Genomic DNA, 14,251 nt, shown 5'->3' with positions numbered 1-14,251 from the left:
AGCCGCCCAACCCCTCTCTTTAACCATTCTCATCGGTTTTCCCCCCACTTTCATTTTTTTATTTGTGATTTTGATGGCTATATTGATGATAATATCGTATTTATCTTTATTTTTATTTTCGTATTTATCTTATTGTTTTTAATTGATAAGTGTGTGTTAATTTGTTGCCTTCTTTTTCCTCTTTTTTTTTTTTTTTTTCTCTTTTATCATCAACTTTTCTAGTGTTTTTTTTTTCTGAGTTCATTTTCATGGACTTTGTATTTGGGATTGATTTCTACTTAATTTTAATAAAATCAGACAAATATTTTTTAATTATTATATAGGAAATATCGTCGATGAAACCCAAATAATATGGTTTATAAACATGACTCGACATAATAATTCTTGAGGTGCTTTTAAGAACGAGAAAGCCATACGAAAAATTCATTATCGGCTAATATTGACAACTGCCTAGTGCTCTCCATCAAAGTCATATTAAAATTAATTACCCCATTAATCCCAAGTGTTGTTGGCATCATGCTTGGTCTTAGTTGTGTCGTATAGCCTATACATACATTAGTATACTTAATACACCAACATATTGAACACCTTTCCTTTTGTGATCACATTAGGCAAAACCTTAATGAAGTGGACCAGACATCCCAGAAATAGGACTTGATGGAACTTAAACCCAAACAAAAAGTTTCCCTTAGTTTATTTTATAGTTTTAAATTTTAATCTATATACAATACTTAAAAGCTGAAATATTTAGTGTTTTAGGCCGGTGGCAATAATCAAAATGGATATATTTTATTAAAATATAAAAAATAAAAAACCTATGAGATTTGTTTTATAATTATATTTGGAATCTATTTATATATAACAAATTAATTTTATTGGCAATTTGCTCCCCACTATTATAAAAATTGAGGCCCATATTGAATGATTAGGCATAAAAATATAAAGATGTGTGAGACTTGAATTTAATAGATAAAGAAAAGCTTACTTTGAAAGCAATTGTGGTTAATATATATAAACCAAAATGATAGAAAATAGAGAAACTAATTGTGGTGCATGCCTGCCAATTGTGACAAAACAGGAGGAAGAGCCAAAACACTTCCACGTTTGTGATGTAACCATTTGTGATTTGTTCACATACTTTTGTTTGCTAGCAAGATTAAGATAAGCACAAGATGTTTTAAAAATAGTAGATGAATTGACTAAATTAGCTGGCAATATTAATTCAAATTTGAAAACTTTAAAAAGAATTTATATATATGTGTGTGGACATTAATTTAGTCATTAGAAGAGATTATGCACAGGTTGGCTGAACCCACTAAAGATTATGAGTTGTCAAGTGCACAAATGCCCTCATACAACTCTTAACAACAACAAAGAGAGTGCCTTTTATTATTAGGATCAGGATCAGCATTTTACTGTTGTTTGTTGTTTGGTATTTGGTAGTATAAACTTGGAGTTTGTTTGGAAATAATTTAAGCCTCACACACACATCAAGTATATTGTTCGTTCTGGGTAATGGGTCCATACATATCCGTTCTTAATGGGTTGTTATTCTTAGACTCGAAAAACACATCTTTGTGTGAAAGGTACAATACCTTTACTTATATATCGCTCAATTGAGTTATATGTCAATTCAATATAAACATTAGTGTAGACACATCATCATCTGTACATTCAACTCAACCAAACCAAAGCACTTGTTAAGGGAAGAAGAAAATTTTCCAATGATGGAGCATTATCAAAAATATGGTACAATCAAGTGAGCAGACCATTGCTCTCACTTTCAAGCTCAAAATGAAAACTCAATTTTGGGTGATTTAGTCAATGGCTATATATATAGAGGCCTTGAAAAGGTCAATATCTCTAGGCCCTCCACTCTCCTATTTCTTCCACCATTGAGTTTTGCACATTTCACGCTCTGATTTGTTCTTCTCTCCCATTCATCATTTTTCTCTCAATATTCTTTCCTTCATATACTCCATTTCAATCCCAAATTTTCTTTCCTTTCCTTTCCATGCAATTCAAGGTGCGTATACGTCACATGCAATCCAAGTTTTTCTTTTCTTAATCTCCTCTTCTTAATTTGTTTCTTTGGGAGCTTAATTTGCCATATTTGATATACTGTACATTATATATATATATATATAGCAACTTGGCAAGAGGTTTGTTTAATTGTTTCAGATATTAATGATGTCATCAATTCTCCTTTTTTAATTTTTATTTTCTGGGAAAATAGATACCACTTTAGATTTATTTGTAGATTAATGAAAATTATGCAATCTGCTTCTTATGATCTCCTGCAAATTCTATATCCAGATAACCTAAAATCCAGGACTCTATGGTGAGATTTAATTTATGCATACTAATCAACACCATTATTTTGTTTTATTCTAATGGATTATATATATGTTTGTCTTTGTTTGTTGAATAATTTCAAAAGACTTAAATAGCTTCAGAATTGAATTATCAAATAATTCTGGTTATTGGTTCTAAACAAAGACGACATTTTTATTGGATTATATATATGCTTTTGTCTGCAATTGGCAATGTGACAAGAAATATGACAATATCAGTAGGTCCATGCATTGGACTTTTACTTGTTTCCACAGGGCACGTCCCATTTAGCTAGAGATTGGAAGCTGAAGCTCTAAAAACATAAAAGAATGGCAACAACAGCAAGAGAAAATAACAAGGATAAGAAGGCAATTTCCTCTCATAACTCCAGTCATGGACACAGCAGCAGCAGCAGCAGTAGCAGTAGCAGTACAAGAACTTCTAGCACAAGACCTAATTCATCCATGGCAGATCAAAAGTCACCCACAAATGGCAATAATAATGGGAAATCAGTCCCAAACTATCTCAAGCCCACTATGAGTTCAAGACATGAGTCTTTCAAGTATGTCATCAAGAAAAACAACAACAATGAAGAAACCACCAAGCCTTCTATTCTCAGAAGAAGATCATTTGACAGGCCTCAATCAGCGTCATCTCCATCTTCTCGAGTACAGAAAGCTCTCATCTCTCCGGGGCCTAGACAGAGGAGTAGTAGAACATTAACCGTCCGATCTGCTTCATTTTCTTCATCGAAGATCAATGCATCACCCAAGCCCATTGTAGACAGGATCTCAAAAACTCCAAAGGCTACTAAATCTACGACGATGCCAACAACATTTTCGAAGAATAATGTCAAGAACACTAGTGTTAATATTCCTTTCAAGAAAGAACCTTTAAGGAAGTCTGCTTCTGCGTCGTCATCCAAAGCTAGCACTCCTCCTCCTCCAGAGACCCCCAATAATAATGATCAAGAAAACCAGGGAGAACATGAAGAAGTAGCCTTGGTTCATGTCGATGATCACAATGAAGAGATGGCGAATAGTGTTGAGGAGGTTTTGAAAATTCTTCCTTCTGAATTGCCAAACTCTGTTGTAAATGCAGAGCAAGTACCTTTCAATGGTGATCATGAGGATGAGAAGAAGCTAGATGTAATCGCATTGTCAGAAGAGCAGCAGGATATCTCGAAAATCAATCAATTACCAACTCAAACTCATGAAGAAGATGGAGATGGTCAATGTGATCAGGAAGAAACAAGTAACAATAGCAATCAATACCAAGAGAGTACTAATCTCACTCTTACAAGTGGTGAGACTACTAACCAGCTTGAATCTTCTCAAGAGGAATATGATGATAAAAGCAAAGAGACCGATAATCCCACTGATGATCATGAGATCCCAACCAAAGAAGAGACAGTAGATGTTGAAAACAAGCTTGCTGAGGAAGGCAAAGAAGAAGTGGATGACGATGGAAATAAGGAATTAGGGCAAAATGACACTGGGGTTGTGGTTGTTGAAGAGGAGGTGAAGCTGCCAAACATAGTAGCTCCTACAAAGCCACAAGGAGGGAGTAATCATGGAAGGAAGGAGAGCTCACCTGCATACAATGATGTGATAGAGGAGACTGCAAGTAAGCTACTTGAGAAGAGGAAGAACAAGGTCAAAGCTCTGGTTGGAGCTTTTGAGACTGTCATTGACTATGAATCTTCCTCCAAATGATACTTCCCAGGCCATTTATATCTTTGTTTATTTTTGTTGCAATATAGAATGTAAGTGTACAAAAAGAAAAAGAACCATGCAGAGCTTATATGTATGTAAACAATTATCTATTATGTAAGCTAATTCATGATTACTCTGTAAAGATTATTTCTGGTTCTGTATATTGTAATAAGATACAATAAATCTCACTGTACAACACAGGCAGGAAAAAATATACCGCAAAAAGTTGCAGTTGATTTATTATATTCTTGTGTTTTGTATATGTTAGTTCAGAGAGAAACAATATGGAAATTACAACAAAAAAGTACTCACTGAAACTTATTACAATGAAATGACGACCATAGCTAGACTGAGCCATGAATATCTCGCTCTCTTCAAGGAGATTCGAGTAGTTCTCCTTTCTTTTCAAAACCGGTGCAATAGGATTTTCTTGGCTCACCCCCCTCTAGGATACAACAGGCCGACTCTCTCACTTCCTTACACCCACGGGTTGGATCCATATCACTGATACAAAGGCATGAAAGAAGAAACTATGTATGCTTTTCAACATCACTGATCATTGTTTCGTACTTTCCCCCTCTCAAAAAATGATTTCCACGCTTAGCAATTTTGTATCCTTGAGGCTTAACATCATCTAAGCTAATCAGAGTAGCAAACAATAACAGGGAAAGATTTAACCAAGCAATAATCAACTGATGAAACACAACAGCAAACAACAGCAACTGCAGAGATAAAAACTGACATTTTATTGCTTACAATAACTTAATAGTCTGGTAGCTGTGATACATTTGTAACTTGATACTCCAACTACATACAAAAGAAGAGTATCCCCAACATTTGTGACCAATGTAAGATAATCTGATGAATTGATGGTATTATCATCGCTAGACCTTGGTGATGCACTTATTTCAAAGAATTGTAGAGTAACTCTAGCAAATTATGTAGCTTCTAATGTCACAAATCTAATAACCAAATAATTGAAGAAAGTAATAATAGGACTACCTATAATTCATATGCATTGTCCATGAGTCCAGAAGGTGCATATCCAGACGGCCAACAATGTATGGTCCATTTCCGGCTGTTCTGCTAAACGGTCTTGGCAATTGAGCTAACATAGAATTTCCAGGAATGATTGTTTTTCAAGGAACACCAGTATCCATGTATAAATAAATAGAGAGGACGTATGACATAATTCCAGGACACTGATTACGACAGTAGGTACACCGATAAAGAACTAACTCCCAAACAATGTTGAAGGTCGCATCAATGTGTGGTTCTTTTTGGGTTAACCACGAAAACTGTCAATGACAGGATAATCACATAACAGCAGAGGCAGTACGACGAAGATCCGCTACCCCATTGTTCAACTTCCCACTAGAATCCCTCACTATAAAACTAGCATATCTTCCTGGCTTTGGCCGGAAAAGAGAGAGAAGCATTTGCTCCAAGGTCTGCACCGAATATTTAGCACATTTACTGGACCTTCCATCTTGCTCAACCAAGGGTCCGTAGTTCTGCATAAAGCTTCGATAAACAGGCACTACGGCCTGAACTATAAGCTGGCAAGTCTTCTACCGGAGATCTCTCTCCGAAACAATCCAGTTTGACTGCTGCTTATACATGCCATCAAAAGTTTCATTGAACATCTTGGGCATCTTTTTGACAAGATCACGAGCAGTGGCACGCCCACCAGAAAACAAAATTAGGCCTTCTCGGCTTAAATGACTTGGAAGCTTCCCCCAGCTGTCTCTCAAGAAAACTGCGGCATAGTAGTCACTGTACTGTTCATGTTCTTTTAGCCATGATTCCCCCAAGAGATCCCCAAGCTTGGTTCCCTTCAAGTGCCTATATAAATGCCAGTGGTTGTTTATACCAAAAAATTGGATAACGTAGTATTTTCAAAAGCCTTTGTCCATGTCTCCAAATTCAGCTCAACAGCTTTAATGATATTAAACAACTCGGTAATGAGGAGTCTCTCTTGAAACTTCTCGTGTTTCCAACTTCGGTGAATGACCAGAACCTGGGTAAGGATTGGCTTATAATCATCACCGAGTAGTTTATTACAGTATTCAGTAATAAAGCTTACCAATCTTGGGACACCTCCATCTGGAGGAGCAGCTATTTGCCTCTGCAACTCCACTTGAACCAATAGCTCCCAGAAAATCTCAGCTGCCCCATCAATCACCCTCTTAATGAGATCCCTTGTCAGGTCTTGTATTTCGAGGCAAGCTGCTCCACCAAAAAGTCGGTTGAAATCCAGTCTCAATTTGTTCAGAGAAGCAAATATATCCAGCAATTTCAATAGTTTGATCCGGTCTTTTTTACTCTCTGCAACCATCTTCCCAAATTGAAGAAATGCGAGAATACCTACCTGTGAAGCTATCTTAGCAAAGCAACCCATCCATACATTAACTCCAATCCTCTCAAATACGTCACTGCAAAGCTTGTACTCAACCTCCAGCAAATGTTTCACAGCAGACTCCAAATGCTTCCCCCACTTCGATATGTACGCCTCTATGCTCTGCACATCATTAAATTCGGATACTGACATATCTAGGTAATCCAAATCAAGTGCCTGCAACTCGCTCTTACATTTGAACTCCGAACTTCAACATAAATAGATATGTGCCTCTCCAGTCTATTGTTAGGGAAGCAACTAATCTTCCCAGAATTGCCTGCAACTTCGGGATGATGGTAACTGGCAAAGGGGATGGCGCAATGCATGCCTGCTCACCCAGTGATGGTGAAGAAGACATTGGAAGCGGCACAGTATGTTCCATCAAGAGCCGCTGAAACCCACTCTCCAATTTATCCAATGCAGCATCTAAAAGTCCATCAATTCATTGTCTTTGTTCCATATTTCCAAAATCCCTAAGACCCTTCAATAACTTCTTCAAATTCAAAAGGTACCGTTCATCTGCAGCTGTATTATCCTCCAGATACTCCACTATATCCTCCAACCACTGAATCGTCAATCCACAGTTATCCCCTAAAAACATCAATGCCTCCTCTAAACGCTTTAAAACTGATAAATAGCCGGGTAGACAATAATGACTTTTCAAGTCCATTAACTGCATCAAAAACCTTGAGCACTGCTACAGCGGGCCCCACTTCATGGTTAATGTGACCACCAACAGCTACAACTGCATCATTGTTTGCAAGGATTGGGCGTACTGCATCCTTGTTTCAATGAATTCGTCGAAGCTACCAAATTCCCAATGCCATCTTTAGAGTCTGAACTCTCATTCACAGATGCCGCCATTGGAATGCGAAACCTTAACTAAACCCTCAAACCCAAAAAAGTGACTGCTCTCAACTTTAAATCGGAGTCGAACTCGGATTCTCTACTAAGCCCAAAAGCTTAATACAGAACTACTATGATTAAACCGCTTATGATCTTAACAAATTCCCTCAGATTCATCGAAGACGAAAATGCAAAAATCAATCAGGACCCATGTAGCAAGAAATTGTCATCACCTAACTTCATCAAATCACACCCAACTACCAACCGACAAGCAAAACACAAAATTCCACCAAATCCGCAGCTACCCAGAGCACAAAGGAGCTTCCTCTGTTGAAATATGTAAAGAACTAGAGAAAAATGCGAAGAAGTCACCGTGAAATGGAGTGGTCAAGCTGAAGGAATTTTACTAAAAATGGAGAAGCGAGTTGACCCGGCCAGTATAGCAAACAGAAAGGGAAGACAGGGTGGGAATCTGAATCGGTGGGCTGTGGGTTCAGAGAGAGAGAGGGATAAGTTACAAGTCTTTTTGCAATGTCTGCCGAAGAGTCGTGCCAAAGCGCACGACAATAAGGCAAAAGCTTCTTTGTTCTCTTATTTCTCTCTGTAAACCTATATCTTCCTCATTTGACATTTACCATCATGCAACTCATGTTCTTCTATTAGTTTTCTTATATCATGGATATGATTTTTGGAGTTTATAAAGTGATGATACGGGAAATCAACCTCCACCATGATCTTGACACGTAACACAAAAAATACATCAACAAAATGGGATATTGGTTGAAAGTTGAAACATTTGAACTTTGGTGAATTACAGAGTCACCTGCATGACTTGCAGTGGACTTCATCTATTGATTTTTATGTCAGCTTAGCAAACTCACCAAACACAAATTCCTTGTTACCTAGTAGAAAGGTGAGATGAGAGATATCGGTAGCCACAAACGTAGTAATATATGTAATTTACATGAACTTGCCAGGTTCAAAGTTACTGGGAATGTGGAGAAAATCTGACTTGCACTTCGAACACTTTGACATTCCCCTTAGGATTCTCCTTAAACCTTCCTAACCTAAAATGCTTTAGCTCCACTCCTTCGCCCTTCCCAAACATCACCAGGTCAGCCAATATCCTTCCTACTACGGGAGCCATCTTGAATCCATGACCAGAAAACCCACCTCCGATCACCACATCCTCTCCAAACTCCCCACCCACAAAATCAATCACGAAATCCTCATCTGGGCTCATCGAATACATGCACAACTGAGTAGCAACCGGCCCATTGGAATCCACCAGGCCCATGAACCTCCCCTCGATCCACTCCTTCAGTGAGTCCAATGAAACACCAGGCCCCCACGGCCTCTTATCCGGGTCACATGCATACCCACCATGCACCGCGATCTTGATCAGCCCTGGGTACTCCAACGACGGCGTTCCGTATATATACGGCTCGCTGTAGCTCGCAAAGGTGGGAAAGTCGCCGCCGATTGCGAATCTACCTTCATGCCCTTCCTTGATCCTCCAGTAGCATACAGTAGTCTCCAAGGGCTGAATCGGCAGTTCAAGCCCAGTAACCGTTTTAACTAACTTCGTCGTCCAAGCACCGGCGGTTAAGACACATTTCCGTCCCCAAAAAGGTCCTCCATTGGCCGTCACAACCCAGATTCCGCCTCTTTCTTCGTCCTTGACTATTTTCTCTACCTCGACGTTATCCCTCAGAACGGCTCCGTTTTTGCGTGCCAGCGACTGGAACATGGAGACTGCCTTTGTGGGATTAATTACACCTCCAAGCTCCGTAGAAAGGCCTAGCCAGTTCTCGGGTATGTCGATCAGGCCCGAAAACTTATCGGCTACTTGGCGGCGGTCGAGGACCTGGTGTGGAATGGAGTGATTTTCACAGCTAGCAATGACCGCCCGGAGACTAAGGTCTTGGGCTGGGCCCATATCAAAGTGTTGGGCGTTAAAGTAGACCCTGTAGCCGATCTCGGATTGGGCCTCTTCCCAGAGCTTAGCGGACTTCATGACCATGTTGTAATAATAGTCTTCGGGGTAGGTGGCGCGTATGGTGCGTGACTCGCCGTGAGAGGATCCACGGTGGTGCAAGAAGTCGAATTGCTCTAAAAGGAGAGTTGCTTGACCTCTCTTGGATAGTTGATAGGCAGCGGAGCTTCCCATGACGCCTGCCCCCACCACAATCACGTCGAATTTGTCACCGGAATATTCTTTCTCCATCTCTCTCACTATCTTAGTGGACAGTTTGGATCTGAGCAGAAGAGAAGAGCGAGTTAAGCATAATATAAGTTGGATTCATGGAAATAGACATAAATTTTGTTAAATATTTCAGAAACTGCCCTAGTTAGTGCTCTTTCTCACTCATTTGTCAGCTTTAGTGTCTTTTTCTTGTTATAATAAAGATCCAAAGAGCTACTATCTCATTTGCGGATAAAATTTTGTGTGGATCATATAGGACATGCGAAGCTCACAAATTCATTTGACTTATGTGCGTTTAACTCAGCAGCGAGGATAATTGAGATATCATTTATCGTCTTTTTCTCTTTTGTTTTTTTTCTCCTTTTTAAAATCAATTTAAATTTATTTGAGTAAATGAGATTCTATTGGCTGGTTTTTACTATATTTTGAAAAAACAGTTTGTGATTGTATACTTATATGTATGGGCCTTTTATGATTGAAGTAAATTATTGATTATGTAGGTGAAATGATATATATATACATATATATATATATGTATGTATATATGTATACATACATAGTAGACCATGATTAAAATGAGGTGGTGTAATAAGTCCAAGTAAACATATGAAGACAATTGTCTCAATCAAAATTGATGTGATGGTGAGAAAGTAGATCCTTGTATATTTGGTCAAAAATGAGAATTTTATTTCACAACATCGCACACTGCATTTTAATGTTCAGAAAAACACACGAGCTTGGTCTGCCACTAAATGCCGCAATTTCACTTTGTTTTTGGTACCATCATTTTTTGTGAAGACAAATATTTCACGTTGTGGATTGACATGATCCAACCATTAAAAACAAATTCGTACAAACCTGTAGCTGAAAACGGACATCAATTTGAATTTGGATTTCCAACAATATTTTTGATTAAATTAAGATGTAAATTCATGCCATCGAGATATTTCATTTCATGCATTACCATTACGTTGTCAATCAATTGGTGCCTTCGGAATCGGTAGAAGGATTAGTCCATCACATTAAAGTATGCAATCATAGATGAAGGTATGATTTAATTGGTTCTTAAACATAATTAAGTTAACTAATCAAATCGCATTGATCTCCACGAGTCATTATTATATATATGTAATGCGATATGGGTGGTGGTGGTGATGGTGGATGCTCAGTGACCATACAATGTGTCCTTGAAAAAGGTAGGAAAAGGTAGCTAGTCGATGCATGGGTGGTCCAAAATGTGGTCACTTTTGAGTCATCAAATTAACCAGAATGGCCACATCTTTATGTCATTTTGTAATATGTCTAGCTATATATAGTTGGATGATAACTTCAATTGATTTTATACCAATATCTCAACATAGATGTGACAAACACGTCCATACCATGATACATGCATGTATCTGTCATTCCTCACTACAAGAACCTTCATGTTATTTGTTTGCTGATTGTAGTGGAATCAATCCACCCAATCAAAAATCAACCATAGGACTTTCCACCAATCACCATATGCCACGAGATGAGCGAATCAAAGGACATGTCACATATGAAGATTCCATAATTAACGCGGGTGATTAGCCCTTGATTTATTGACACGATATAAACCATAAAATCATGACAATCTGTTCATTTTTCAAATCAAAGAGGATCTCCAATATCTTGAGAAGGACTCTATGTGATCAAAATGAAAAGAGAAGGTAAAGGGTGATGTTTTTTCAATATTAACTAATATTAATTGGGAGAGAAAATTTAATTGAGCATCGGAACATCGATCCCGATCACCACCATCATGGCGATCGTTGGACCTACTCACCTTGCCTTATTTCAGGTGTTCAAAGGACCTAACGCTCCACCAACCCAATTATGTGAAATCAGCCCAAGAAGGTAAAATTACCCACCATACTTGACAAACAAAAAAATAAATTAAAAGAAAAATGAAAATAAAAACTCTCACATTACAATCCAAGTATGTGTGTTTCAAGCCTTCTTGTTTGGCTCAAAAACATACTTGATGATTGAATCTTTGATAGACAACAACTCTGGAAACTCCTTCTTTAGCTTCCAACCATCCATTTCATTGTTACTTCTTGGAGCAACAATCACCTTGGCCTGTTCTTCCAAATCAAAATTCTCCCATTTGAATTGAGGGTCCAAGTAGTCCCTATACAACTCCAATATCTCATTGTGGCTTATGACTCCTGGATTGGTGAAGTTCCATATCCCTCTACATCCCCTCTTAGCCATCTCAATAGAAATTGGTAATAGCTCATCCAGCACCGTCATGCTATTTGGTATGTTCACCACTTTTTGGTAACTAGAGATTTTAGTGATGAAGTTTCGAGGGTTACCAAGATCGGATGATATCGGCATTCGGACTCTTAGATTGCATACATGCTTGTACTCCTTTAGTAGCCCTTCAACCTGCGCACATACAATCAAGTTTATTATACAAGTTTGCACACCTTTCCCTGTATTCGTGTCCTCTCACGCTAATAGTAATAATAAAAAAGGGTAAACAATTCTCATACACAAAACAACGATACCATGGCCTTGGTTTTGGAGTAGAAGGAGCCAGTGAAATTCGGTGTGTCCTCCTCTTTGAACCCAATTCCTGATCCTTGGAGATGATCTTTGTCATACTCAAATATGCATCCAGTGGCAAAGTTCATCATCAGTAGATTTTTCTCCTCACAAATATCCGCCAGTGTCAGTGTTCCAACAACATTAGCTCGAATAGTCTCCGTTTTGTGTGACTCACACCAATCAACATTAGGCCTACCAGTAACTCCAGCCGCATTGAAAACATGACTAGGCCTTACTCTCTTGATATCCTCCATGATCGATCTCCTATCTTCCAACCTTCCTCTACCGTACTCGAACTCAATCCCTCGATCTTCACATAGCTTCCCCAACAACCCCCCAATCCATCCAGTCCTCCCATATATCAAGAACTTGAGTCCTCCTGATGAGCTTTCAACGGCGGATTCTTTTGTTGTTGCAGTTTCGTTTTGCAGAGACCATGATTCATCGTTAGAATGAGCACCCATCGAAATGCGAGGATGTGGGTGAAGAGCAAGACTGACATCTCCCCACCAATTTGGGTTTTCTGTGTACCATTTCATGGTCTTCTTTAGGCCTTCCTCCCATGGAGTTCTCTCATCCCATCCAAGCTTCTTCAACTTCTGATCATCCAAGAAGTATCTTTGGTCATTGAAAGGCCTGTCTTGGACAAAGCTAATAGCTTCTTTAGTACTCAATCCAAACAGCCTGCATACGTCCTCAGCTACATCAAGAACTCTCCTCTCCTTCTTGGTTCCAATGTTGTACACATGACCAAGTACTCCTCTGTGGAGAATTACATCGAACGCCTCAGCTACATCTTCACAGTACAAGTAACTTCTCACATTGGAACCATTTCCATGAATTGGCAACTTCTCGCCTTTCATCGCGAGGAGAACGAATTTGGGGATAAGCTTTTCTGGGTATTGGTTAGGGCCATAGACATTGTTTCCTCTCGTGGTTATTGTTGGAAGTCCATAAGATCTGTGATAAGCCATGACCAACATTTCAGCCCCTGCTTTCGTAGCAGAGTAAGGGTTTGTTGGGAGAAGCTGCGAAGCCTCCGGATTTCCAATGTCGGTCTCCATATCAGTCTCTCCATAAACCTCATCAGTGCTGACATGAATGAACCTCTTGATCCTGTTCTGAGTGTCCTTACAAGCCTCAAGAAGTACATGGGTGCCATAGACATTGTTGTTAGTGAATTCAAATGAGTTTCCAAATGAATTGTCGACATGGGTTTGTGCAGCAAAATGCATAATAGTGTCAATCTCCTCTGATATCAAGATGTGATTCACGAGATCAATGCAAACTATGTCACCTTTGATAAACTTGAAGTTGGGAGAAGAGCGACAAGGGTTTAGATTCTTGAGGCTGGAGCAATAATCAAGCTTGTCAAGTGCCACAATCCTGTAGCTTGGATAGTTCTTGACAAGTCTGTTAGTGACATGAGAGGCAATGAAACCAGCTGCTCCAGTTATCAGGATGTTTTTGGGTGCATATGAACCTTGTTCAGAGGATGATTTTGCCATTGTTTCTTCTAACAACAATGTTCTTGTTTTGTTGCCTCAAAATCAAATGCTTCTGTTTCTCTTCTCTGAAAATTGGTCGGGTATTGATTATTGAAAAAAAGAAAAGATCAGAGACAACAGAAAAAACAAAAACAAAGGACTGAAATACCCGCGGATATTTGCATGACTACTCTCGTGTTCGTTTTTGCATTTACCTGCGATCATATAAACCGCAGGTATTGTCTTTGTGACACTTACTCCCCGCGGTAAAATTTTGTCTGCGGTTTTTTGTTCCTTTTGCTGCGGTTTTGACCGCAACCAAAGAGGTAATTTGTTTTGCTGCGGTTTTGACCGCAACCAAAGAGGTAATTTGTTATAGTGTGATCAGCAGCAAATACATTGCACACCCAATGGCATTAACAGTCGTCAACAAAATCCCTAATGACCAACAGAAACGTAAACTTAAAACTAGCAAATCAAGGAGTGAGAGATTACACTTACATGTTGTTGTGTGGAGGGAATTGGAAAACATTTGTCCGTAGAAGATATCATTTGTGGAGAAACGACATTATCAAAGAAGGTAGATCGAGATGATTGAATCCAAAGAGAAGAGAAGAGAAGAGAAGAGTCAGAAGACAGAACAAGGGTGTGTGTTAGTTGTAACTCTTTGATCTGCAAAAAGGTG

At 38.9% G+C, this 14,251-nt stretch overlaps 3 protein-coding genes and 1 pseudogene across 5 annotated transcripts; 1 reads left to right on the top strand and 3 right to left on the bottom strand.

Moving 5' to 3' along the window:
* Positions 1-1,870: 1,870 nt before the first annotated feature.
* Positions 1,871-4,285, top strand: LOC119993303 (ataxin-2 homolog). Of its 2 annotated transcripts, none has more exons than XM_038840362.1 (2): positions 1,871-2,026; positions 2,610-4,285. In XM_038840362.1, the coding sequence occupies exon 2, from the start codon at positions 2,664-2,666 to the stop codon at positions 4,047-4,049; it is 1,386 nt and encodes a 461-aa protein (XP_038696290.1). In that variant the 5' UTR covers positions 1,871-2,026; positions 2,610-2,663; the 3' UTR covers positions 4,050-4,285. The 2 variants fall into 2 exon arrangements, with proteins under 2 accessions (XP_038696290.1, XP_038696291.1); XM_038840363.1 differs by having other exon boundaries at positions 2,577-4,285.
* A 482-nt stretch (positions 4,286-4,767) lies between these two features.
* Positions 4,768-8,025, bottom strand: LOC119992828 (annotated as a pseudogene).
* Positions 8,026-8,069: 44 nt separating this feature from the next.
* LOC119993304 (probable sarcosine oxidase) lies at positions 8,070-9,684 on the bottom strand. The gene has a single exon (XM_038840364.1). The coding sequence runs from the start codon at positions 9,518-9,520 to the stop codon at positions 8,279-8,281; it is 1,242 nt and encodes a 413-aa protein (XP_038696292.1). The 5' UTR covers positions 9,521-9,684; the 3' UTR covers positions 8,070-8,278.
* A 1,534-nt stretch (positions 9,685-11,218) lies between these two features.
* Positions 11,219-14,251, bottom strand: LOC119993302 (trifunctional UDP-glucose 4,6-dehydratase/UDP-4-keto-6-deoxy-D-glucose 3,5-epimerase/UDP-4-keto-L-rhamnose-reductase RHM1-like). Of its 2 annotated transcripts, none has more exons than XM_038840360.1 (3): positions 14,068-14,251; positions 12,025-13,652; positions 11,219-11,917 (listed from the first exon to the last, which is right to left on the bottom strand). In XM_038840360.1, exons 2-3 carry the CDS (start codon positions 13,585-13,587, stop codon positions 11,474-11,476), a joined length of 2,007 nt encoding a protein of 668 aa, XP_038696288.1. In that variant the 5' UTR covers positions 13,588-13,652; positions 14,068-14,251; the 3' UTR covers positions 11,219-11,473. The 2 variants fall into 2 exon arrangements, with proteins under 2 accessions (XP_038696288.1, XP_038696289.1); XM_038840361.1 differs by having other exon boundaries at positions 11,220-11,917; positions 12,040-13,652.

This window comes from Tripterygium wilfordii, chromosome 23, assembly GCF_013401445.1.
Source record: "Tripterygium wilfordii isolate XIE 37 chromosome 23, ASM1340144v1, whole genome shotgun sequence".
NCBI lineage: Eukaryota > Viridiplantae > Streptophyta > Magnoliopsida > Celastrales > Celastraceae > Tripterygium > Tripterygium wilfordii.
Note: the sequence above shows the minus strand (reverse complement) of the source record. Positions and strands in the feature narration are given on the sequence as shown.

Excerpts from the sequence above, each read along its gene's own strand:
- LOC119993304 (XM_038840364.1), bottom strand. The coding sequence starts at position 9,520 with ATGGAGAAAGAATATTCCGGTGACAAATTCGACGTGATTGTGGTGGGG.
- LOC119993302 (XM_038840360.1), bottom strand. The coding sequence starts at position 13,587 with ATGGCAAAATCATCCTCTGAACAAGGTTCATATGCACCCAAAAACATC. Across the intron at positions 11,918-12,024 it reads CCATGGTATCGTTGTTTTGT|GTTGAAGGGCTACTAAAGGA; the intron begins GTATGAGAATTG and ends GTATGTGCGCAG.
- LOC119993303 (XM_038840362.1), top strand. The coding sequence starts at position 2,664 with ATGGCAACAACAGCAAGAGAAAATAACAAGGATAAGAAGGCAATTTCC.